We start from the raw sequence: 25,807 nt of genomic DNA on the forward strand, positions 1-25,807 counted from the left end.
TCCTCATTTACAAAATGGAAACACCTTCTCAACAGGTTGTTGTGAGGATTAAATAAGAGACTCCATGTGAAAAGCTCACCACAATGGCCAGTATATAGGAAATACTCAGTTACTCAGTAAATAGTCAATCCATCCACAAACACTTGCCACTTGGCACAATGATGTTTACTGCATCACTCTTTACAACAGTGAAAAATGGAAACTAGGATGGTCCTATTTATGTTTGTAAAAGATGGCATTTGTATTTGTGCATATATGTTTATACATGTACAAAAAAGGACTGAAAGGAGAAAACATGCCGAAGTGTTACATTCGGGGAGAAGAGGAGACAGGGTTGTTTCTGTGTAAAATTTTTATTGTGAACATAAGTTGTGTTATCCTTTAGAGAAAGGAAAAAGTAAACATCAGTATACATCTTAGGGAGAAAAAGACAAAAAGCACACACAAACATTACATAGAAAACTTTTATTTTAATTTACTATACATATCTAAATTTGAGGAAGTTACTAGGCAGATGCACTTTCCTCTGTAGGCTGAGTTTGATCTTCAGTTACCTGTAAAAACATAAATAGCTTTACTTTTCTAATAAACACTTTTAGTTTTACCCTTCACCCACCATTTAAAATCACTGCACAGCCTTTCTCTTATAATGACCCTGTCTTTGTCTTTCTCCTTCAAGAGTAATTATTATAGAAAGTTAAGGAGAAAGAGAAGAAAACTTACATGACCAATTTCCCAATATAAATTACCAAGTACAACAATTCCATTAAAAATACAACCTGAGGCATATAGCTAGGCTTCTCAAGATGGTCATTTTATTTTTCATCTATAAAATGAAATCATTAGTATAAGAAAAATATCAGCAGTGCTGCAACAAGGTATTTTAAATCAATCTATTTTGTTGGAAAAAATCAATAATTCTACTTTGAACATAGTATAATACAGGTTTAGTAGAAAAAGATATCTGTATGTTAATATTTCTATTATATATCACTCAGACATAGCAAACAAACAGAGCTAAACTGTATTCCTCATCACCCCCAAAACCTGCCCTACTTCCTGCATTATCTATTTCAGTGAAGGGCTCTACCCAGGTGCCCAAGCCTGGCATGAGAGAATCCACAGTTCTCTTACCTGCATATTTAATCAACAGTCCTATTAATTCCGCCTAAGTAACTCTCACAGCCATTTTCACTGCCCTGCCAGAAGGAACTTCAGGATCTCATCATCTACTATGGCTTAAGTCACAGTCATCTTCCATGCTGCCCCCAGAATGAGCTTTTACACAGGAATAGTTTACCAATAGGTCACTTCCTTATTCAAATTCTCCAGTGTCCTCCAATCACCTTCAGGAGGGGAATGCAAATTCTACCTCACGGAAGACAAGCCCCTCATATTCTATTTCCAACAAACTGATCTGGACTCATCACCCACCCTACATGTGACTGTGCATCCAGATTCATCTTACATTCACCACGCACTCCATTCCTCCACGCCTCTTAGGCGAGTAGCTTCCTCTGAGATAAACCCATCCTCAAGCAAATTATCTGCCTGGCCCACTTTTATTCACCCATTAAAACCAGCTTAAGAAACACCAATTCCTGGGAAGCTTCCTGAACGAACCCCTCACAGCTGGGTTTGGGTCTTTCTCTTCCTTACACCAGAGCCCCACATGTACACCTGAATTGTCTGCTTATAAGTCTAGTTATCTTGTTCAAGTAACTTCCTTGAGGACAGCAAGAAGATTTTGTTCATTACTGTACCCACTGTTCCTGGCACATAACAAACATTCAATAAGTCTGTGTAGTTAAATCAATGAACCGTATGTTTAACCTACTCCCTTTAGACGAGCAAACAAACAGTGGAAGAAGGAAACTGAACCAAAATAAATGTTGCAAAAACAGCTAATCACTGATTTCTACTAGATACTCTAGGTTACTGTCTCTACTATTTTTCTACATTTCTTATAGACTCATTTTTTTCTCTAGTTTCTTAATCTAAAATGGACATTGTGACCAACCAAAGAGACAAAGTTATTCTCCCTATTCAAAAACACTTTCTTCTCATGAGAAAAAGAAAATTTACATCACCTTTACACAAAAACATTATAGCTAAGTGCCTAAATAGTGAATTCTATCTGTAAAGTCATTAATAAAGACTAGGTTTACACATCATCATGCAAAATAATCAATAAAAATTTATTGGGTAATCCCCATTTGCCAAGTGCTGTGTTCAAACTTTGGCATTACACATAGTATACAACAAACCCTGAATGGGTTAACACAATGTAAATGTACTAGCAAAAATAATCAGAAAACAATATGAGGAGGTATACAATCAAGCAGAAATTGCAGGGGTGGATATTTGTTCAGAGATTACTCTGAGAATGCTACATGGAGAAGGTAAGATTTGGACAAGGTCTTGCAGAATGAGTAGGATGTAGATAGACAGGAGGAGGATGGGAAACAGAGTCTAGACATAACTGTCATACAGAAACAAACCTGAGCATAAGTTTGAGTTAACAGTATGCAATACATATTTGAAAGTTGCTAAGAGAGGAGATTTTAAACATTCTCACCATAAAAAAAAGCTAACTCTCTGAGATAATGGATGTGTTAACTAACCTTATTGTGTTAATCATTTTGCAATATATAAATATAACGAATCATTACACAGTATACCTTAAGATTACACAATGTTGTATGGCAACTGTATTTCAATAAAGCTGGAAAAAAATGAAGTGACAGAAGAAGGTAAACTAAAACAAAAAATAAAGAAACAAGAAAGTAAGTTTGATGTGTACTTGTAAGCTTGACTAGAGTGGAAACTTAGGGTAACTAGGAAGGGTTCATGAGGCCAGGTTACACAGGATAGCTATCAGATAATGTAAGTAAAAAGTTAACACTTAGTCTCTGAAAGAGTGAACAGGGATAATCGTGGTCAAGAAATATAATCATTCCTATTTGTGAAATCTAGATGCTAGTGACACAGAATAAATGACAGTAACACAAGTATTCAAATTTGGTTCTTCAGGACATTTGCATATTTAATATGTCAACTGTCGAGGCAGTTTTAAATCATATCTGGCAAATCTTTAAATGTTCATTAAGTTTACCAAAAAATTATCAAGACCTAATTAACACCATTACAACCATTAAGAACTACAACTACTATACGGTAATATTCTTATTTTTCTTCAAGTTCTATATCATTCCCATGATACTAACAAATAAAAACGAAAAGAATTGCCAAATGACAACTTTTCTCTTGCCAAAATACTAACAGGGTCAACAACCACAATACCACTTTAGCTACTGAGACAACTAATTACTTTTTTCTTTCTTTCTCTTTTCTTTTTTCTTTATTATTTTGTTGTGGTGGTAGTAGTGGTTGCTTAATTTCAAGGAAAATTTCTTGATAGAAATGTACTCACATGTTGTCAAAAACACCATTTTCCGAGACCTTTCCAGTAGTTTATTCCATATTGTAAAATGTGCCTTGAGAAGAAAAGATTTACTATGAATTATATAAAGCACAAAAGTTACAATAAAAGAGGCTGAGTCTTTACACAGGTTTTAAACAAAACAAATACATAAAAAGTTTGGCAGTACTAATGAGGCTAAGTGGTTCCAAAAGTGAGTTCAAGTAGGGAAAAAGGGTACATACTATACAGAACAGCTGCTTTGTTTAGCATTTAAGGAAAAAAGACTTAAGGACTGAATATGCCATTCTTCCTCTTTGTCCTTCTTAATCATTACCACCGTAGAACACATTCCTTCTAATGGGAAGCAAAAATCTGTCCCACTTTTCCACCCATTCTTTTCTTAAATAGCCAATTCCAACATGCTAGTGGTCATTCTTAAATCACAAGCAATCACAAGGAAAGGTTCATTAAGAACCAACTGTGACGCAAGAGGAGGGGATATGGGGATATATGTATACGTATAGCTGATTCACTTTGTTATACAGCAGAAACTAACACAACATTGTAAACCAATTATACTCCAATAAAGATGTTAAAAAAAAAAAAACCAACTGTGACATCTCACACTGAAAGAGCAGACCTAGAGGATTTAGTAAATTACCCTAAAGAACAAGTAAAAACTAATGAAGACAACAGTAAAGTTATAGAACCAATTTCCTTAATTCGTAACAATCTCATGCAGCAGAGGATTGTCAGAATGCATAAATGAAAACTGCAAAGTGCAAAACGACCACATCAATGTTACTAACTCAGCTGAAGGTGATACTGAGGGATATGGGTGGGTCAGGGACTATTTCAAACTGGATGAGCTGGTAAAATCTGTAATAAAAGGTAAAATTACTAAATATGTACATGCAAACCTTCTGGAGGAAGAGCAGCATGGTATGTTAAAGGGAAAACCATACCTGGCTCAGGCAGAATGAGCAGCGGGTGGGAGACTTTAAGGTGTGAGTGGAATATAACGGGTGATGGAAAAAGCGGTATGAGATGAAGTCAGAGAGAGAAAGGCAGGAGCCAGACAACATAGGGCTTTGTGAGACAGAGTGAAGGGTTGGCATTTGTTCATGAGAAGCCACTGGAACGTCTGGGGCAGAGGAATTGCATGATCTGATTCGTATATTAAAAGCTTCATTTCGGCTACTCAGCAGAGAATGTGCTGTGGGGGCAAGAATGAAAGCAAAGAAGGGGAGTGAAGAGAAAGCAACAGGGAGGAGGGAAGCAGTAGTAGATGAGCTGCTATGCCGTGGATGCATTCGGAATATGTTTTAGGGTTAAGAGTTGAAAGGACTTGCTGATGGATGGGATGGGGCATGGCTATGAGGGAAACAGAGAATCAAGGATTACCTCAAACAGCCGGCTAGATGACAGTATCATTTACTGAAATGGAGAAAGCTAGGAAAGGAAGGTGTGTGGAAAAAACATGTAAAGGACACGTATGCTAAAAACTAAAAAATGCTGATGAAAGGGATGAAAGAAGATTTAAATAAATGAAAAGATATATTGTGTTCATAGATTGGAAGGCTCAATGCAGTAAAGACATCAATTCTCCCCAAACTGATACAGAGGTTTAATAAAATTCCTATCAAAATCCCAGCAACAGAGAACCATTGAAGATGGCAGAAGAGTAAGACGCGGAGATCACCTTCCTCCCCACAAATACATCAGAAATACATCTACATGTGTAACAACTCCTACAGAACACCTACTGAATGCTGGCAAAAGACCTCAGACTTCCCAAAAGGCAAGAAACTCCCCACGTACCTGGGTAGGGCAAAAGGAAAAAGAAAATCCCAGGAAGATTTATTGATAGAAAAAAGATTACCCTAAAGTTAAATGGAAAGGCAATGGATCTAGAATATCTAAAACAATTTTTATAACAAATAATAACATGGGAGGAATTATTCTACCTGATTTTAAGACCTATTAAAGCTATAGTAATCAAGATTGTGTGATATCTGGAAGAGAGACACAAATCAATGGAACACAATTGAGAACCCAGAAATAGACCCACACATTTACGACCACTGATTTTTAACAACAGTACAAAAGCAACTCAACAGAGGAAGGACAGTCTTTTCAACAAATGGTACTGGAGCAATTTGACAAGTATAGGGAAAAAGAAAACAATGAACCTCATCCTAAATCTCACACATTATACAAAATTTAACTCAAAATAAACTACAAACTTAAATATAAAACTATAAAACTTTTAGGAAAAAGAATAGGGGAGAATCTTTGGGATCTAGGGCTGGGCCTTTAATTCTTAGAATTGACACCAAAAGCATGATCCATAAAAGGGAAAACTGATAACCGGACTTCATCAAAATTAAAAACTGCTGATCTGTAAAAACCTGTTAAGAGGGAAAAGACAAGCTACAGACAGAAAGAAAATATATGCAAACTACATATCTAGCAAAGAACTAGTATCCAGAATATTAAAAAAAAAAAAAAACTCTCAAAACAACAGTAAAAAAGCAAACAATCCAATTAGAATGTGGGCAAAAGAGAAGAACAGACATTTCATCAAAAAAAGATATACAGATGGCAAGTAAGCCCATGAAAAGATGTTCAACATAACTGGCCAGTAGGGAAAAGCAAATTAAAATTAAATAAGAAACCACTACAAACCCATCAGAAGAGCTAAAATAAAAATTACTGACAACATCAAGTGCTGGCAAGGATTAGAAAAACTGATTATTCACACACTGCTAGTGGGAATAGAAACTGGAACTTAGCTTGGTAGTTTCTTAAAAACTAAACATGCCCCTGCCATATGACCCAGCAATTGCACTCCTGGGCATTTATCTCAAAGAAATGAAAACATATATTCACAGAAACCTATACACCAATGTTCACAGCAGCTTTATTCATAATAGCTTTATTCAAAGTAGCCAGAAGCAACCCAAATATCCTTTAACAAGTGAACGGCTAAACAAACTGTGGTATATCCACACCAAGGAATACCACTCAGCAATTAAAAGGAACAAACAAGTTTTTTTTCTGTTTTGTTTTGTTTTGTTTTGTTTTGTTTTTATTTATTTATTTTTATTTTTGGCTGCATTGGGTCTTTGTTGCTGCGCACAGGCTTTCTCTAGTTGTGGTGAGCAGGGGCCACTCTTCGTTGCAGTGCGCGGGCTTCTCATTGGGTGGCTTCTCTTGTTGCAGAGCACAGGCTCTAGGTGCGCGGGCTTCAGTAGCTGTGGCACTCGGGCTCCGTAGTTGTGGCTCGCGGGCTCTAGAGCGCAGGCTCAGCAGTTGTGGCGCAGGGGCTTAGTTGCTCCGCGGCATGTGGGATCTTCCCGGACCAGGGATCGAACCCGTGTCCCTTGCACTGGCAGGTGGATTCTTAACCACTGCGCCACCAGGGAAGCCCAAAAGGAACAAACTATTGATATACTGATACATGCAACAATTTAGATGAATCTCCAGAGAATTATGCTGAGTGAAAACACCCAATCCCAAAAGATCACAATACTGAATGATCCCATTCATATGACATTCTTGAAATGACAAAATTATAGAAATGGGGAACAAGTGAGAAGTTACCAGGAGCAAGGAGGTGGAGGCGGGGCAGACGGGAGTGGGTGTGAGTGGCTGTGGCCATCAAAGGCCAACATGAGGGATCCTCGTGAAGGAACTGCTCTGTATTGTCACTGTTTCCATGTCCATACTCGGGCTGTGAGAGTGTGCTAATAGTTTTGCAAGATGTTACCATTGGAAAAACTGGGTAGAGGTACTTGGGATCTCTCTGTATTATTTCTTAGGACTGCATATAAATCTACAATTATCTCTAAATCAGAAGTTTAATTAAAAAAATAAAAGGATTAGCAATGGGTGGGAGTAATACGGAAAATGATATGGAATAGATCTTCAAAATAGATTAGGGAGAAGAACGTGCCAAATGTAAGGCCAAAAGGCACCCCTGAAGGTCCTATCAATATGTGCTCCACCACTCCTCACTGCACCCTCCTCTATACTAATTTGAAGTATTAAAAATACTATCTCGAAAAAAAAAAAAAAAATACTATCTCGGACTTCCCTGGTGGCGCAGTGGTTAAGAAACCGCCTGCCAATGCAGGGGACACAGGTTCAAGACCTGGACCGGGAAGGTCCCACATGCCGCAGAGCAACTAAGCCCATGCGCTACAGCTACTGAGCCTGCGCTCTAGAGCCCACATGCCACAACTACTGAAGCCCATGCACCTAGAGCCCATGCTCCACAGCGAGAGAGGCCACCACAATGAGAAGCCTGCGCACAGCAACGAAGAGTAGCCCCCGCTCGCCACAACTAGAGAAAGCCCACGCGCAGCAACGAAGACCCAATGCAGCCAAAAATAAATAAATAAATAAATTTATTAAAAAAGAAAAACTATCTCAATTTGATTTAATTTTTTCAACTAATACTTCTTTTGTAAATTATCTGTTTACATCCTGGGTAAAATTATTTTAATCATAAACCCAAGTTGACAAAATATTAGTGTTACACAACTTAACGAAAATTAAAATGTATGTCCTTCAAATTGGTATAAAATCAAGACCAGAATCACACTCACACCCAAACTGAATGACCTGAAACTTTAAGCTTTACTTACTCTTAAGTGCACAGGTAAAGAGAGACCCTGGAATCTTCGTACAAGACTTGACTGGGTGGCTTGAAGATTATGAACCGCTGACACTTCGTACTGGAAACAAATACTTGTTCTTGGAATAAGAGGGCCCTCACTCACATCAATGAAGTCACCAAATCTGATTCGATTTAAAAAATAAACAAATAAAACCTCAAAATCAAATCACTTACAATAGTTAAAAAAAATCTATTCATTCTCTTTGCCATTACATCCCTAATCAAGAACAATCCATGTGGATCAATTCCATCTCTAATAGCCCCTGACACAACAATCTCAAGTGATGAGACTAAAATTTTAGAAATTAAAATCAATGAATCTTTTTCTTACTTAGCATTGATATAATTTTAAAGATTTTTTAAATAATTTTTTTAAATTAATTATTTATTTATTTGGCTGCTCTGGGTCTTTGTTGCTGCGCGCGGGCTTTCTCTAGTTGCGGCGAGCAGGGGCTACTCTTCGTTGCAGTGAGCGGTCTTCTCACTGCGGTGGCTTCTCTTGTTGCAGAGCACGGGCTCTAGGCGCACGGGCTTCAGTAGTTGTGGCTCGTGGGCTCTAGAGCACAGGCTCAGTAGTTGTGGCACACGGGCTTAGTTGCTCCGCGGCATGTGGGATCTTCCCGGACCAGGGCTGGAACCTGTGTCCCCTGCATTGGCAGGAGGATTCTTAACCACTGCACCACCAGGGAAGCCCCTTAAAGATTTTTAAGATCACTAAACACATCATGCTATCAAGTGGATCCAATGTCTAAAACTGATATCCTATCACCTTATAACAACTAAATGCAACAGAGTTTAGAATTTAGCATGTAAGACAGCTTCCTAGAGGAAAAAAGTTAAATCTGAGTCAAGAAAACATGAAGTTGAGAAAACAGATACAGGCCGTGAAGCCATTTTTGCATAATGCATTGTCTTACTTCTCTCATCCTTGCATCAGAAAGCACATTGTGATATAACTTCCTTATATGTAACATAAGTAGTAACTAATTAGTCATATTCATGTTTCTATATACATATGAATCACGTTCAATTCATAACAATGAGTATTTAGCCCAATTTCAAAATTAACTCTAAACATTACATTTTCTTACAATGGTTTCCAACTCTTTCAGAAATAAAAATAACAAACAATAAAATGAGGAACAGAAACCACAACTGTTCCCGAAGATGACTTAAAGCTTCCAATTACCACCATAGCAAAAAATTGAACAAAGCAGTAAAAAGTAAGGTAATAAGAACAACAAATTAAGGTACAAATCTTTTCCAGTCATACACCAGTCAGGTAACAATAAAACTAAACCTTCCTATAAATTAGCATAGCAGTCAATTTTTATATTTTTACTTACCTGTGTAGCTTGACTATTCTCTCAGGGTTCTGAGATGCCTTCTCTTCTATGAAATCTAATTTGTACCTAAAAAGCAGCAAAGAAACAAATGTTTTAATTCTAAATGTATAAAAAGGTGTTTAAAGCCACTTCCCTTTCTCTTCCTCTTCAGCCATAATTTTTGCAAGAGGGGTTTACACTTGGAACCTGCCCTTCCTCACCTCCCATTCACACCTCACCTCCTTCAATCTGGCCAGAGCTTCACAACTCCACCAAACTGTTCTCCTTGGTGCCAACCTAATGGACACTCTTTAGTCCTTATTTCCACTGCTCACCTCCACTTCTCAAAGTGTTCTTTTCCACCGGCTTCTGTGGCATTCCCTGCTGCTTGTTATTTTAACTCTCTGGTCACCCTTCTCTTTCCCTGCCCTTCAAGGGTTCTGTCCATAAACTTTTTTCACTCTAAGCATCCTCTCTGGGCTAGCTTCTTGATTTGCACAGTTTTAATTACCACTTACGTGTTTATATCTTCTGCACCTCTGCTTCTAATCCACATCTCTTCTGAGCCCCAAACTGTATATCCAAAACACTCCAGACATCAACCAGGGTGTCTACAAGCATCTTACACTCTCAAGTTCTCAAACTGAACAAAAACTCACCCTCTCTTTTCTCACCAAACTTATTCTTATTCCTGAATTCCCTAGTTTAGTAAAGGACACCACCAACTACCCACATCTCCAAGTGAAAAACTTCAGAGATTTCCTTGATTCCTGTTTCTCCCACCACATTACCTCCGTCCAATTCATTACCAAGTCACATCAATTCTACTGCCTAAATGTCTCTCAAATCCACTTGGGTCTGTCAGTATAATGAATAGTACAGATGGAACTGCACAGCCCAGGTTCAAATCATGACCTTGCCACTTACTGTTAAGGGCCTTGCCTATTTACCCCAGAATGCTAAACAAACATTACACACGTGTGGCAAGGTTGGGAAGCGTCAGTTTGTGCAAAAACATCCACTTACTGCCACACCCCTTCTTCCACAGCCCTGATGATTACTGAGGGAGCCAATTCCCTTGAATACTTGTTCCTCTTGACCCACCTCTAAGAGAAACTCCTGTCCCCTGGGAGCCAAAGCCACTGAAAGTTCCCCCTACAGGAGAAAGGCCCCATCACTGATCCACCTTCAACCTCCAAAACTCTCTCCCCTCAAACTTGCCCCTAAATGATCTCTCACCTCCCTTTACACATTCACCTAAAGTTACCAAAGTCCTACAAGTCTCTCCTAGACTTTGACAGTTGAGTGGGAGGAAAGGGAAATCTCAGTGTAACATAAAATGAAAGTCTAGAGTACGCTGCCCCATATGGTAGCTATGGAGCACTTCAATGTAATTAGTCCTAATTGAAATGTGCCTTAAGTGTAAAATACACACCAGATTCTGAAGACTTAGTATGAAAAAGAGAATTATAAAATATTAAGTTTTTAATATCAATCACATGTTGAAATGTTTCAGATATACTGTTTAAATAAAACTGTTTTATTAAAATTAACTTCAGGGCTTCCCAGGTGGCGCAGTGGTTGAGAATCTGCCTGCCAATGCAGGGGACACGGGTTCGAGCCCTGGTCTGGGAAGATCCCACATGCCGCGGAGCAACTAGGCCCGTGAGCCACAACTACTGAGCCTGCGCGTCTGGAGCCTGTGCTCCACAACAAGAGAGGCTGCGATAGTGAGAGGCCCGCGCACCGCGATGAAGAGTGGCCCCCACTTGCCGCAACTAGAGAAAGCCCTCGCACAGAAACGAAGACCCAACACTGCCAAAAATAAATTAATTAATTAATTAAATTTAAAAAAAAAACAATAGACCACATTTAAAAAAAAAAAAGAAAGAAAAAAAAATTAACTTCACCTTTATTTTGAATTTTTTTTAATGTAGCTAACTAGGAAATTTAGTTATATAGATGACTCACATTATATTCCTATTGGACAACACAGCCCTAGAATTGTGGTGGGGGAGGTGACTTGATAAATTCTGATAATTTAAGGAATTTTCTTATAGAATTAATGGTAATTTAGTTGTAAAGAATTATTTGTACTCCAGTTCAGTATATTCCTACTGCTTTCTAAGTACACTGGTTCCAAAATATGCTAAATATTATAAACTAGCCCCATGAGAATCTGTGCCTCATTTTATAAATAGCTAAAGAAATTCCAAACCATTATCTTTAACAATTTGCAGGTGCATATTTTGGCTTTCGAATCTAGTATCTATATGATTTTTTGCAATGCAGATATTCCTTTCTAATTAATTCTGATTTTAATTAGTTTAACATTAAAATTTAGTTATGTTCTCACAATTAGTAGAAGATAAATTGGAAGTTTTCTGAGTGAAAAAGGGAATTGAGAAGGCAGGCAGGATTTAACATGTTGGCGAAGAAAATCTATCAAATGGTTAATTCCCCTACAGAAGACTAAGATCTGTGTGAATGTTTTACTTCAGCTGTTAGCTGCCTCCGAACAGCTGGTATTTTCTGTCTTACCCTTTTCATCTGAAGAGTGGAAAGATGGGAAGGAAAGGTTGCCAAATGCAACAGTTTAAATAAATTTAAGTTTAAATTCAAAATAATGCAGTTTCTTAACGTAGGCTACCACTTCACAATGGAAGGAAAAAAGGGAAACATATTGCTATGGTGATATAAAGAAAAGGACTAGCCAAAGAAAAAGAGAAGTAAGACAAAGTCAGAAAATTATCAAAGGTGTGGCAGGGGCACTTCTTCTCAGTGAAATAATGAGATGAACAAAAGCAAATAGGCTGGTGCAGAAAAGAGATCCCAGAGCTAAAAAGTAAAAAGTGCTACATAAATACATCAAATATGAAAGTTATTAAGAGCTGAATTTTCTTCACTGCATACAACTTTGGGAGGTTTAATTTTGTTTAAAAGGAAGCCAACACTTACTTATTGTGTTGAAATATTTCTAACGCCACTTTTGCTTCAACTTCCAGAGTTTCAAATGGAAGATCTTTATAAATTAAAGCACGAGCATCTTTTGTGAAGGAACATAGGTTCTCCTTAAAAATGAAAGTATTAACCTTTTGTAACAATTTACTTAAAAACATTTTCCTATAAGGCAGATAAAACTGTATGCTTAATATTATAAGTCCAACTACAACAAAAAGCAAAAAGCAAATTTGCTAGGAAAGAAAGCATTAATTTGCAACAATTAAATACTGGAATCATAAAATATACAATTAGCAATTTCTCCCAATTCTATAAATTATAAAACTTGTAATTAAATAGCTGCCTGTTAGAAATAATTATTATGGATAATCCTACAAAGAAATTTTAATAAACATTTCATTCAAATTATACAGCCCTATAAATGTTTATTAAAATGATGGTGCAACAAGTAGAAATACTAATAAGTAAATGGTAAGATACAAAAATTTGTTTACACTATGAGTAAAACTAAGCTTTTTAAATAAATGCATGAGGAAAAAATTATTATTTATGTGATTCAGAAACTTTCACTAGGAAATGTTATGTCATCATTGGCCATGTCCAAAATATAGCATAAATCCAATATTAGAAATTTCTGTTTAATGAAAATGTCAATTTTACACAATTAAAATGATTAATAATACACATTAACAATCTTTATGAGATTTTTAATAAAAACTATAGTTGAGTTTTCACACTATAAATCATAACTAATACAGAAAAGATCAAGCACTATTATGCAAATAATTTTTGTAATAAAGTTCTTTCCATAAACTTCCTAATAGACTCTTTTGAATGAAATGACTCTTCTCCATTCTTAAATGGATAATTTTCTGTATAACCAATGCACATTCATGGTTTAATATAGCTGTTACTTGACTGTAACTTTCCCCCACTTTCTAAACCCCATGGTGCCTGCAATTAACTAGTACATTTATTTTTTAAAGTTTTATCTTTAAAAAAAGGAAAAGGAGGCAGCAAGTTTCATACATAATGAGACTTAAATTTTCATCTCAGTTTCTACTTAACTCCCCCAATAAAGAACCTTGACAGACTTGAAAAAAAAATTATATTGCCACGAGTCCACAGATCATGAAGAAACCATTCCAAACTCTCCCCTCACCCCGCCCCCATCTCTCCCAATACCTCTCTTCCCTCTCTCCCTTTCTCTCCTTTTTCCTTCCTGTTTCCCTCCTCTCTCTCTCTTGATATTAAGCAGTAACGGCAGGATTACACAAGAAATAACTGTCAAAGCCAGCATTTAAACCTGGATCTTCCCTGACTCCAAATTTTTTTTTTTCAGCTGTCATTTGGATTTCCTTTTTTTTTTTCCCCCCCACATCTTTATTGGAGTATAAATGCCTTACAATGTTGTGTTAGTTTCTGCTGTACAACAAAGTGAATCAGCTATATGTATACATATATCCCCATATCCCCTCCCTCTTGAGCCTCCCTCCCACCCTCCCTATCCCACCCCTCTAGGTGGTCACAAAGCACCGAGCTGATCTCCCTGTGCTATGCGGCTGCTTCCCACTAGCTATCTAGCTTACATTTGGTAGTATATATACGTCAATGCTACTCTCTCACTTCGTTACAGCTTCCCCTCCCCACCCCCAACCCCCCGTGCCCTCAAGTCTGTTCTCCAGGTCTGCGTCTTTATTCCTGCCCTGCCACTAGGTTCATCAGTACGGCTTTTTAAAATTCCATATATATGCATTAGCATACGGTATTTGTTTTTCTCTTTCTGACTTACTTCACTCAGTATGACAGATCCCAGGTCCATCCACCTCACTACAAATAACTCAATTTCGTTCCTTTTTATGGCTGAGTAATATTCCATTGTCTATAAGTGCCACATCTTCTTTATCCATTCATCTGTTGATGGACATTTAGGTTGCTTCCATGTCCTGGCTATTGTAAATAGAGCTGCAATGAACATTTTGGTACATGACTCTTTTTGAATTATGGTTTTCTCAGGGTATATGCCCAGTAGTGGGATTGCTGGGTCATATGGTAGTTCTATATTTAGTTTTTTAAGGAACCTCCATACTGTTCTCCATAGTGGCTGTATCAATTTACATTCCCACCAACAGTGCAGGAGGGTTCCCTTTTCTCTGCACCCTCTCCAGCATTTATTGTTTATAGATTTTTTGATGATGGCCATTCTGACTGGTGTGAGGTGATACCTCATTGTGGTTTCGATCTGCATTTCTCTAATGACTGGTGATGTTGAGCATCTTTCCATGCATTTGCTGGCTGACTCCAAAATTTTTGCTTTTAGAAACTACAATATTTCACTAAATCCAAGATGCACCACTAAGAAAAAACATTACCAGTTATAATCATAAGATGCTATCTACTGTAAGTCACATTTGCTCCAGAGAATTACACTGAGTGAAAAAAGTCAATCCCAAAAGATTACATACTGAATGATTTCATTTACATAACATTCTTGAAATGACAAAACTATACACATAGAGAACAGATTAGTGGTTGCCACAGTTTAAGGATGGGGGGGATGGAGACTAAAGAGAAATGTGGGTAATTTTGGCAGTGATAGAAATGTTCTTGGCGGGCTTCCCTGGTAGTGCAGTGGTTGAGAATCTGCCTGCCAATGCAGGGGACACGGGTTCGAGCCCTGGTCTGGGAAGATCCCACATGCCGCGGAGCAACTAGGCCCGTGAGCCACAGCTACTGAGCCTGTGCGTTTGGAGCCTGTGCTCCACAACAAGAGAGGCCGCGATAGTGAGAGGCCCGTGCATCGCGATGAAGAGTGGCCCCCGCTTGCCGCAACTAGAGAAAGCCCTCGCACAGAAACGAAGACCCAACACAGCCAAAAATAAATAATAAATAAATAATAAATAAATTAAAAAAAAAAAAAGAAACGTTCTTGGCTGTATCAGTGTCAATATCCTGGTTGTGATATGGTACTATGGTTTCGGAAGATAATACCATTGGGGAAACTGAGTAAAAGGAACATGGAATCTCTATGCATTATTCCTTACAACTCCATGTGTATCTATAATTTTCTTCAACTAAAAAAAGTTTAATTAAAAAAAGTTATAGAAACAAACAAAAGACACATTTGTTTTCAGAGATATTAAAATGTGAAAAAAATGTACATAGTGGAATTGATAAAATGGTATGCTACACTGCCTCCCCTCTTCTGATCTCCAGCCTTCCAATCTGTAGGACATACAGTTTTGCTTCATTAAGAATTAGGCATTTGTCTGTTCTCCCCAATCATAACTAAGCCTCTAGGCTTGACTTTTGAAAGCCGTCAGCATCCTCTACCTACACAGCACCTGATCTAGATTCACTCTGTTAGCCAGGCTCCTGCTGCTATCCCAGTCCCAGACCAACAAGGAGCACCGTCCTTATCACGGCAGACCAGTCCAGAAGAGGCTAGTTTGCTGCTATTTAGTTTGCGGCTATTTGGGTTACCTTTGTCAAAGCCTGATATTTTAATTCACCGCTCCCCAACTCTCAATGTAACCCTTGTTGATAGGAAGATCTCAGGATGCAATAGGCTTAAAATGGCTTAGGGCAGTGGTTTTCAAATTGTGCTCCAAAGATCCAAGGAGGTAAGGCTCCAGGTCTCTCACCCCCACATCAACCAAGATAGTTAAGCTTCTATATTTTATGCTGGGTACCTCGCTGTTGTGAATACCCTCAATCATATACATCTGTCTTAAATACACTAAAAAGCAACAATAAAGATTGACTGATTCTTTTAAATATCCTCAACATGCAGTACCATTCAACAATACTAACACAGGAATCGTTCCAACAAAGAAAGGCACAGACTCTAAAATTAATACTCCAAAGAGTAGACTTACTTTTGTTGGCATCCACTCATCAAGTCTCTTATCCAAAACTACATCATAGCAGAAGGCTCCAGTGATTACTGTAAATCCAACCAAAATAAAAAGCAAAGTCAAATCTGTTAGGGTAGAAAGTTACTAATTTGCAACAAATGAATATTTAGACCATAAAATGAAGGGTCAAAAATCTCTCCCAACACTACAAATTATAAAATTGTCACCATTATTCCAGCTACTTGTCAGAGCTGTACCAACTTTCCCCCCACCATAAAACTAACTCACCTTTCTGTTAACCCAACATCACCAGTATTTTTTAACCATTCACATTTTCTTCAGGAATATTACCACCATAGAGAGCTCAAATATTAGTTACTAGATATAAAAATTCCCAAAGAGTAAGATATTTAATAAGTAGATGAATAACTAAATGGACATGAAATGTTTAATTTTTTTAATATCTTCTAAATTTCATTTTTTGTTGTTTTGTTTAAAATCTCTTATTGCCAAATCAAATATTTTTTGGTATATAAACTTCCACCTTTTTAAAAAAAAAATACAATTGTGATCCTATTACACATACTGTTGCAAAATCCTAGTTTTAGGAAAATTACAAAGAATGTGAACTGTTCCACCTCCCCAAAATGGTATTCCTCTCCAGTGTCAGGGTCATTTCTGGTGAAATGGTACCACCTAAACACAGTTTTCTACAGAAGTCTATTTATACTCATATCTCCTCCTCCTCACATTCTGTTCGGAAATAAGTACTTAAAATGGTAAGAAATAAATACTGACACAATATAATTACATGAAATTCACATTCAAAAGAAACATTCTCCTCTAATCCTATTATGTTAATAATTGACCTCCAATAATTAAATAAGATGGATTTTTTTACCATTATAAATAGAAGGTATATATGACAGTAATAGGACGGATTCTGTTACCCATAATAAATGGAATGTATGTATGATGGTAATTTATATTAGACTAAATTAGAAGTGAACTCTATACAACATCAAAAATAGGTACCAAAATATTCAAAGATTACAGAAAGTGTGTGTGTCTATACACACACACACACACACACACACACACATATGTGTATGTGTGTGTGTGTGTGTGTGTGTGTTTATTTATTTATTTATATGTGTACATCACCTGGAACTTCTGGAGCTCTGACCAAACTGACCACATATTCATCTTTGAATGCCCTCTCTATCACACAACCCATCATCATGGCACAAGAACGCCAATAAGCCTAGAAAAATAAAATACACACAAACATAATAAACATAAGATTTACTAACATTTCTTTAATATTAAAATTTAGGTTGACTTTTGACTTAGGAACCATTTCTCAAATATCTGTCCATCTCTGCATTTAGAAATGGTTACCATCAGACCATGACATTACCACCACCAAGCAAAACCCACAAAAGAATAAAGCACCAACTTCATGTGGTTAGCAATGTTTGTATAAGATATCAGACACTATAATGTTTATCAACCAATAAACAGTTTTACTATCGGTAGTAATTTTATTTTTAACCCAGGATAAAGTTAACTTGTTAACAAACTTGTGCTAAAGTAAAATAAATATATTAATATGTACCTGTTTATAACGTACATAAATATGGAGGGTTAACCCAACTTTTAAGAATTATTTATGGGCTTCCCTGGTGGCACAGTGGTTAAGAATCCACCTGCCGGGCTTCCCTGGTGGCGCAGCGGTTGAGAGTCTGCCTGCTAATGCAGGGGACACGGGTTCGCGCCCTGGTCTGGGAGGATCCCACATGCCGCGGAGCGACTGGGCCCGTGAGCCACAACTACTGAGCCTGCGCGTCTGGAGCCTGTGCTCCGCAACAAGAGAGGCCGCGATAGTGAGAGGCCCGCGCACCGCGATGAAGAGTGGCCCCCACTCGCCACAACTAGAGAAAGCCCTCGCACAGAAATGAAGACCCAACATAGTAATGAATCAATCAATAAATAAATCTTTAAAAAAAAAAAAAAAAAAAAAAAAAAAAAAAGAATCCACCTGCCAATGCAGGGGACATAGGTTCAAGCCCTGGTCCAGGAAGATCCCACATGCCACGAAGCAACTAAGTCCGTGCGACACAAGTACTAAGCCTGCGCTCTAGAGTCCACGAGCCACCACTGCTGAGCCCGCGTGCCACAACTACTGAAGCCCGCGCGCCTAGAGCCCGTGCTCCGCAACAAGAGAAGCCACTGCAATGAGAAGCCCGCGCACCGCAACGAAGAGTAGCCCCCGCTTGCTGCAGCTAGAGAAAGCCCGCACACGGCAACAAACACCCAATGCAGCTAAAAATAAATAAATAAAAATTAAATAATAATTTTTTTTAAAAAAAAGAATTATTTATGACTCCTATCCTATACCTAACATCACGTATCACTTAGGTTATTCATATTTATAACAAAGCAACCTCACTATTAACTGGGCTTTCATCTCACTAGCATTTTGATCCATGGACATGCCCAATATGGGTATCCATGCAATGGCCTTCCCAGAGTCATAAAGACAAACATAAGTCCTACACCATCTTAAGCTCTGTACTGGCACTGCTATCACTAGGCACTTGACTTTCCTAAGCTCTTCTCCGTTATCTGAGGACAACAAGAGTGGGCTCATTTGGTTGCACATGGCAGAGACTGCTCCAGAATGTGTTCTACACAACCACACAAATACACTAAAAATAAATGCAAACCCAGGCCTTGAAGGCCAGTAGCAAAATGCACTTCTTCATCTATCTGACTTGATTGTTTTTAATGTCTGGTGAACTCCAGGGTCAATGCCTAGGTTCAAATCCAGGCTCAGCCACTTAGCAAACTGGTAACCTTGGTCAAGCTACACCTCTCTTTGCCTGAGTTTATTTATCTGTAAAAAGGAGATAATAGCACCTTTTACGGGATTTTTTTTTAGTGAGGATTACATGAGTCAATACCTGTGAATCACTAAAACAGTGCCTGATATACAATAAATGTTCAATGTTAGCTACTACTATTATCATGCCTACCATTTCCTTCTTTAAGTATTTCATTTCAACAAATATTTATTAAATACCTACTGTATGTAAGTCAAGGACAAGATCTAATAAGGGACATGATCCCTGTCTTCACAGAGCCAAAAATCCAGTACATTCAACAGTTCGTATTACAAGGGAAAATCAAACTACTGTATCTAGAGACACTAGCCAAGTGTTGTGAGGCCCAGAAGAAAAGAGGGATTCATTCTGACAAGAAGAAACTGAGAAGTTCCACAGAGCATATGGCATTTTAATGGAACTATAATAGATAAACAGGATTTTAATAGGGAGGAAAGAAAATACTCGAAGAGCATCAACAAAAGCAAGGAGGATAACACAACAGAAACCATTAGTGACCAAGTCCTCCAGTGTGGCTGGAGCAAAGAGGAAGTGGAAGATGCCGTGGAAGGTGAAGCTCAAAAGGCAGGCAGGGGTGAGAAAAGTGTCCACGCAGAACTGGGAAAGTTATATGAACGGTTATCAGGTAGGCAAGTTCTTTAGGGATAAGTGACATCATCCTTAGTCACATCATTTAATAAAACTCTTGCAGGACTATTAAGGAAGACTTTCAGATTAAAAAAGGGTGGGGGGGTGGGAAAGTTAAAAAGTTATTGAAATAATCCAGAAAAGATGGTGAAAGACAAGAATGAAATTACTGAACTATACAGGGTGACTAATAAAAGTAAGCTGAACGAAGATATGAATGTCATTTAGTTTTCTCAAACCAAAATACAGAGACATTTATGCCACTGAAGAGTTTTGAACTATGAACATGCCTAATCTACCAAGTAAAACTCTGATTATCTAGTACAGTACAACATTTGACCTTGGCCAGATCTGTACATTTCAAACTCCATAGGAAACAGATTTTAATTTAAAAAAAGACTAGAAAAAACTGGGGGGAAGGGTACCAAAGAACATAGAGGCAGAAATACCTTATTGACTTCTCCTGGATCATCATCTTTGAAAGTAAGAAATTTAATTTCACATGACTTGGTCAAAGGCTTATACATGTCCCAAGGCTGTCCGTCCACAAGAGCCAGAATGGACTTCCTGCAGTACCACTCACTTAAATCTAGGAATTTAAAACAGATTGAAGATCTAACTCTAACAAAACCCAAGTGAAAAAGTACATGTTTAAGTGCTACATTAAGAAATAAAACAACAGAAAGGCAAGATTCTGCAAGCTTTTTTGGGGAGAAAAGAAAGATTTGTAGCCAATAAAAAAATAATTCCCAACACATCCAATGTATTGCTAATTATTAATGAAATTACCCAAACAAAAATCATTAAGGCTAAGTCTAACTTGAAATTAATCTGTCAATTATTAAGTAATAAAATAGTTTTCCAAGAGCTACACTTAAATATTCAGAGAGCAGCATCTCTGCTGCTGATATATTTGGCTATATGTACACACAATTTATAAGGGAAAATATATAAATATACATCCCAGTAAGTCTGTTCTAGATGGGTTTGGGGTCTTGCTCCCAAACCATCTTTACTTCCCTAACATGGACTCTTCAAGTTAAATACCATAGTTACCAGTTTTTATTCAATAATTATCAGTATGAATTCACACATAAACCAATCAGCTCTGGTCTGTTATACGACTCCAGAATGCAACTCCAACCCTGATTAGATGTTTTTTGAGTACCCAGCTATTCACAGAAGTGGTCAAACCACAGGTCTTAATAAGTTCCATAAGGCGGGGATCATGCCTATTTTTGCTCACTCGCCAGTATATCTAGAGACTAGCATCAGGCCTGAAATACACTAGGTACTCAATAAAATTTATTGAATGATTGACGATATGAGTGACAAGCAAGTCTGAGGGCAGCGGTCATGCTAAGAGTGGTTCAGAGGCTTCATCTCTACATGTGATGTGTGTAAAACTCCTTAAGGGCCTGAGCTGTGTCTTAGCCTCCTCTGTATTCCTAATGCCTATCCTACAGCAGAGGTTCAATAAATGCTTGCCAAACAAGTAAGCAATTATAAGTACTAATTCAAGTGCCAAAGTAAAGGAAGATTGAGAGTACACACTCGGCAGGTCAGCTTAAGCTTTTAACTAAAATTAATTACTTAAATGGAATCATTACTGAGTTTTCCAAAAATCTGAACAACGCAGCCAGTCATATATGAGCGAGCATGTAGGTGTACGTATCTACTTTTTGTTCTTTCGGAATTTAAACGTTACCAGTTCTATCAAAGCTACTACAAAAGCATTTTGATCGAAAATAACATAGAGGCCTTGTTCCCTTCATTTCCACACCAAATCACACACAGGGCCTTGTTTTCTCCCTTAAGATATGAACACAACAAACATTTTTACCCCAATCACATTCACCCCATGCACTCACACATTTACTACATGTACATGTAAATGTAAACAAAGACACAACACACACAGAGGCAAGTGGTGAGCAGATAAAAGACTTAAGTTAGGCTATAAAGAGCAGAAAAGGAAAAGAAGGCCAAAAAAAGCTGATCATCTGAGGCCAGGGCAGTCCCTCCACCCCAAAATCCTTTAATGGGACTCACATGGTAACTGCTGCCATTACACCACAGTGTGTCTAAAAGGGGCAAGCACACTAGTAGCAATGCTTTCAGGTCTGCCTCCTGCAGGAAACAATGACAGCCCTCTAAACTCAGCCAGATTCCAGCAAGTCCCAGGACGACCTATGCATTACAGCACCAACCTTTCAAGACCCACAGTACCCTCAACTGCTAAGCCCGCAGTGAACACGCAGGAAGATGCTAGATAAAGGAGAACTTCCGGGAAGTTCAGGGAGCAATTACAGCATCTTGTCTCCTCTGCACCGGTTCTTCTCCTGATTTATGCAAAATCTTCACAATGGTACCCTGATTCGTTACTTACGCATGGCACAACTATAAGGAGTTGAAATGTTTTTATTCATGACAAAGACAGTGCCAGGGTCAGCTTTCCCAACGTGCTTAACTTCAATCTTCTCAGTTCGGGGAGTTAATGAGAGCTGCCTTTTTTTCTCTTTGTTAAAGAGATCATTCTGCATTTCTGTCAGTTCGGTCGGTGACAGCTGAGAAGCAGGTGATGTTGCTATAAATCCTGTGCAGAAGTTACAATAAATGTGAAAACTGACCAAAAAAAATAATATATTGCCCCACCCTGTTCCCCTCCCGTATCACCATCCTCCACCAAGGAAAGAATAGGAGGCAAGGGAATTTTAAACGCTGTTCGCCAAAATGAGTTCAGAAGTAAACTTAAACCCCTTTCTAATATTAATAATTAAAACGCCCACGGAAAAGAACTGCAGCCTGCCCTGATCCGCGCCTTTACTTCAACTTTGCTTTCACCATCAGATCGCCACTTCCCACCAGTTTCCTCGGTCGTATTCCAATCTGTGCTTTACAATAACGGGCAAAAAGTAACCAGGAAGTGGAGTCAAAACCAGACCAGTCATTGGAAAGGTGAGCAAAACTGTCGCTTTGAAAACGTCTTGGGGACAAGAAAGCTCCACGAGACTGCAGGTCCCACGCCAAAACTCTCCATATGTAGAGCGAGAAATGCTAAGCTTATTTTCCAAACCCCAAATCAGAGGATTTGGCAAGGCATGTACGAGTCCAATGGGAAAATAAGGACACGTTTGCACCGGAACGTGGTCTCCCTCCCAGGGGCGCCCCAAGCTCCTCCCACGGCCCCGCCCCTGCCCTCCCCGTCTCTCTCGGGTCCCGAGATTTGTACCCCAAGGCCGGGAGGGGGCGGCCAACACAGCAGGGACTCAAAAGACCCTCCTCGGCCCCCAACCCCGCGGGACCGGCCTCGGGCCCAATCTGGGCAGACACCATCCTCTAAGCCTCCCTCCCTGACCCTACGGCCGCTAAAACTCACTCCAGCCAGCCCCGCCGCCGGGGGCGGCCCGCCAGAGCCGCAAGCTCCAGACTCCTACGGACATTGCCTCCTCCACGGCCCTAGGAACCGCCGTGCGCAGGTCCTTCTCCGTCTTCTTCCCCGGAAACTCCGAGCGCGCACCCCAGGTTCCGTCAGAGAATTTTGTTCCGGGCCAGGCTGTCGGGCTGCATCCGCCACCAGGGGGCGCGCTCGCGCCTCGCTGAGAGTCGCTGGAGGCCTGGCGTCCAGAGCCCGGCTTGTTGCCGGCGCGCGGAGGATGACCCGGAGGTCCTGGGCCCCACGGCGGCCGGTCAGCCACCCGGTGGGCTCTGCAGGGGGACAAGCGTCTCCTTTGGAGCCGCAGAGCCCGACACTCGCCGTCACCCTCCGCCCTCCGCAGGTTCGATCCCCGCCTGCTGGGCGAAACCCTTGTTTCTCTCAAAGTATGTTTCTGGGGAGAAAAATTGAGAAAAGATGACGTCTGTTTACTCTTACTTTCGTGGTCAGCCCAGCCGGCCACGTCGATGGCATCTTCAAGCTCTTGGCTTAACTCTCGGTTTTGCAAGGGTGAGTTCTTAGGGTAGCTGGAGTGGGTCTGCGCCCGGCTTCTCCATTTATTTAGCCGTAGTAATATGGACCTCAAAACGTGTCCTGTTGACGTTGGAGGGAACTTTGTAATCCGTAGAGCGTTTTACAATTATCTAGATTAATTTATATACTATATAGAGAGCACGTTAAAAGGATCCCATGTTAAAGGGTGGAATTTTTGTCTCTTGTTCACTGATGGATCCCAAGCGCCCAGAACGCAGCGTGGCACACAGTAGGCGCTCAATGTATATTTGTTGAACGACTGAATGCCTTTGCATTCAGCGCAGTGTCTGATTCCTTTGTCGGACTAGGATGTTGCTGCTATTGAAGTAAGCATCCCAGAGGTTTAGTATGGAAATGCTCTTATTCAAAGTTGTTTACTGCTATAGCTTTATTTAAATCGTGTAAATTGACAAATTCAGCCCAAGGCCTTTCCCCACTCTGCTCCTTGACTTGCAATTGAAACACACCACCACCAGGTGGCGATACTGGCTAAGGAACAGATGGGCACCGTTAAGACTCCCTCTTGCCAGGAAATTGGGGAACGGTGGTCATAAGGCACAAACCTAGTTATAAGATAAGTACTGGGGATGTAACGTACAACATGATGACTATAATCAACAATGCTATATGGTGTATTAGAAAGTTGCTAAAAGCGGAAATTCTAAAAGTTCTCATCACGAGGAAAAAGTATTTTGTTTTCGTAACTTTATGAGGTGATGGAAGTTAACTAAGCTTATTATGGTGATCATTTTGCAATATATACATATGTCAAATCATTATGCTGTACACCTTAAACAGAGTTGTACATTATTTATAAAACTGCAAGAAAAAAAGAAGACTCTGTGCTTGTTAGATCTGTCACCTTGGCCAAAATTGTACATTCGCAACAACTGCACAGGGAAAGTATAATTATCTTCACTTTTTAAATGAGGAATGTAAGTAAGTGTCCGGACTTGGATTTAAACCCAGTCTGCGTTTTACCGGACCACCTCTCAATTAAGATACTATTTCAAAACAAACACGAAATATGCATACATCAATATATATGTGTGATGTGTATGTATCAGCAAAAAATGTGTATTTTTTGCTTCCTCCTTTAATTTGATCCCTTGGTGATCTTTGTTTCGCTAGCCTTTTCGAGTCTGTCCCCATTTAACCTCATGTAGTTGCCTTCAGAACATTTTAGAGTAATTCTTAAACAAAGCCTCAGAACATAAATTTAAGCAAGTTTAATCATGAATTGCTCAGGAAGCAGTAATTGGAAGTCACAAGTATCACAGAAATTAAGTTGGCTGGAAGGATGTTAGAAATGATATTGTCCAACAAATACTGAATGTATGGCCAGTCATATTGAACATGCCAATCAATCAGGTTTACTCACAACCTACTCATGCAATAAGCATATTAATCTTCATTTTCTAGGAGAGGAAATTCAGGTTGGGAGAGCTTGAGAGACCTACCTGAGTTAGATATTTGGCCAAGAATCCCCCAAAATATTTCCTTACCCTAAATCTCCTATCTTGCCCCCTTCTTTATCACCCCTCTCCCCAAATCTTAGTCTCACTTTCTCAATTTCCCTCCCAAATAAAAAGAATCAGGTCTGTGACAGTAAATATCGAAGGTGAACTTAGAGCATCTTATTGTGCCAGAAGGCAAGAAAATACTCAAAGACAGGAAGAAACATGTTAAAAGGACACAGGATTCAGCTTAAAGGGGGCTCCCATTGTACAAATATAGTTTGAATTACAAAAAGAATAATGATGAAGGATTATAACGTTATATATGCTAAAAATCCATGAGCCCATAGTGATACTCAAAAATAAATGAGAGTGGAGAGGACATTTTCTTTACAAAAGAATGCCAAGTAAACACATAGAGTGGGAATAACAGAATGGGGAAAAGTCAACCATTCTGCAACTACCAATGTAATGTTTAATTCAGGAAGGGATCATCTGTGGATACTAAAACCAATGGGGAAAGTTCGTTGAGGGTCAAGATATTCACAAATATCACCCCACAGATTACTGACAAAACATAAAGGGATAAAGGAAAC

The 25,807-nt window shown here is 39.0% G+C and overlaps 1 protein-coding gene across 1 annotated transcript; it reads right to left on the minus strand.

Moving 5' to 3' along the window:
• Positions 1–450: 450 nt before the first annotated feature.
• Positions 451–23,268, minus strand: MRPL39 (mitochondrial ribosomal protein L39). Its single transcript, XM_007164137.3, has 10 exons — positions 23,164–23,268; positions 22,174–22,380; positions 20,234–20,373; positions 17,416–17,515; positions 16,273–16,340; positions 12,392–12,504; positions 9,455–9,520; positions 8,077–8,230; positions 3,434–3,497; positions 451–554 (listed from the first exon to the last, which is right to left on the minus strand). Exons 1-10 carry the CDS (start codon positions 23,225–23,227, stop codon positions 547–549), a joined length of 984 nt encoding a protein of 327 aa, XP_007164199.1. The 5' UTR covers positions 23,228–23,268; the 3' UTR covers positions 451–546.
• Positions 23,269–25,807: the final 2,539 nt, after the last annotated feature.

This window comes from Balaenoptera acutorostrata, chromosome 4, assembly GCF_949987535.1.
Source record: "Balaenoptera acutorostrata chromosome 4, mBalAcu1.1, whole genome shotgun sequence".
NCBI classification, from domain to species: Eukaryota; Metazoa; Chordata; class Mammalia; order Artiodactyla; family Balaenopteridae; genus Balaenoptera; species Balaenoptera acutorostrata.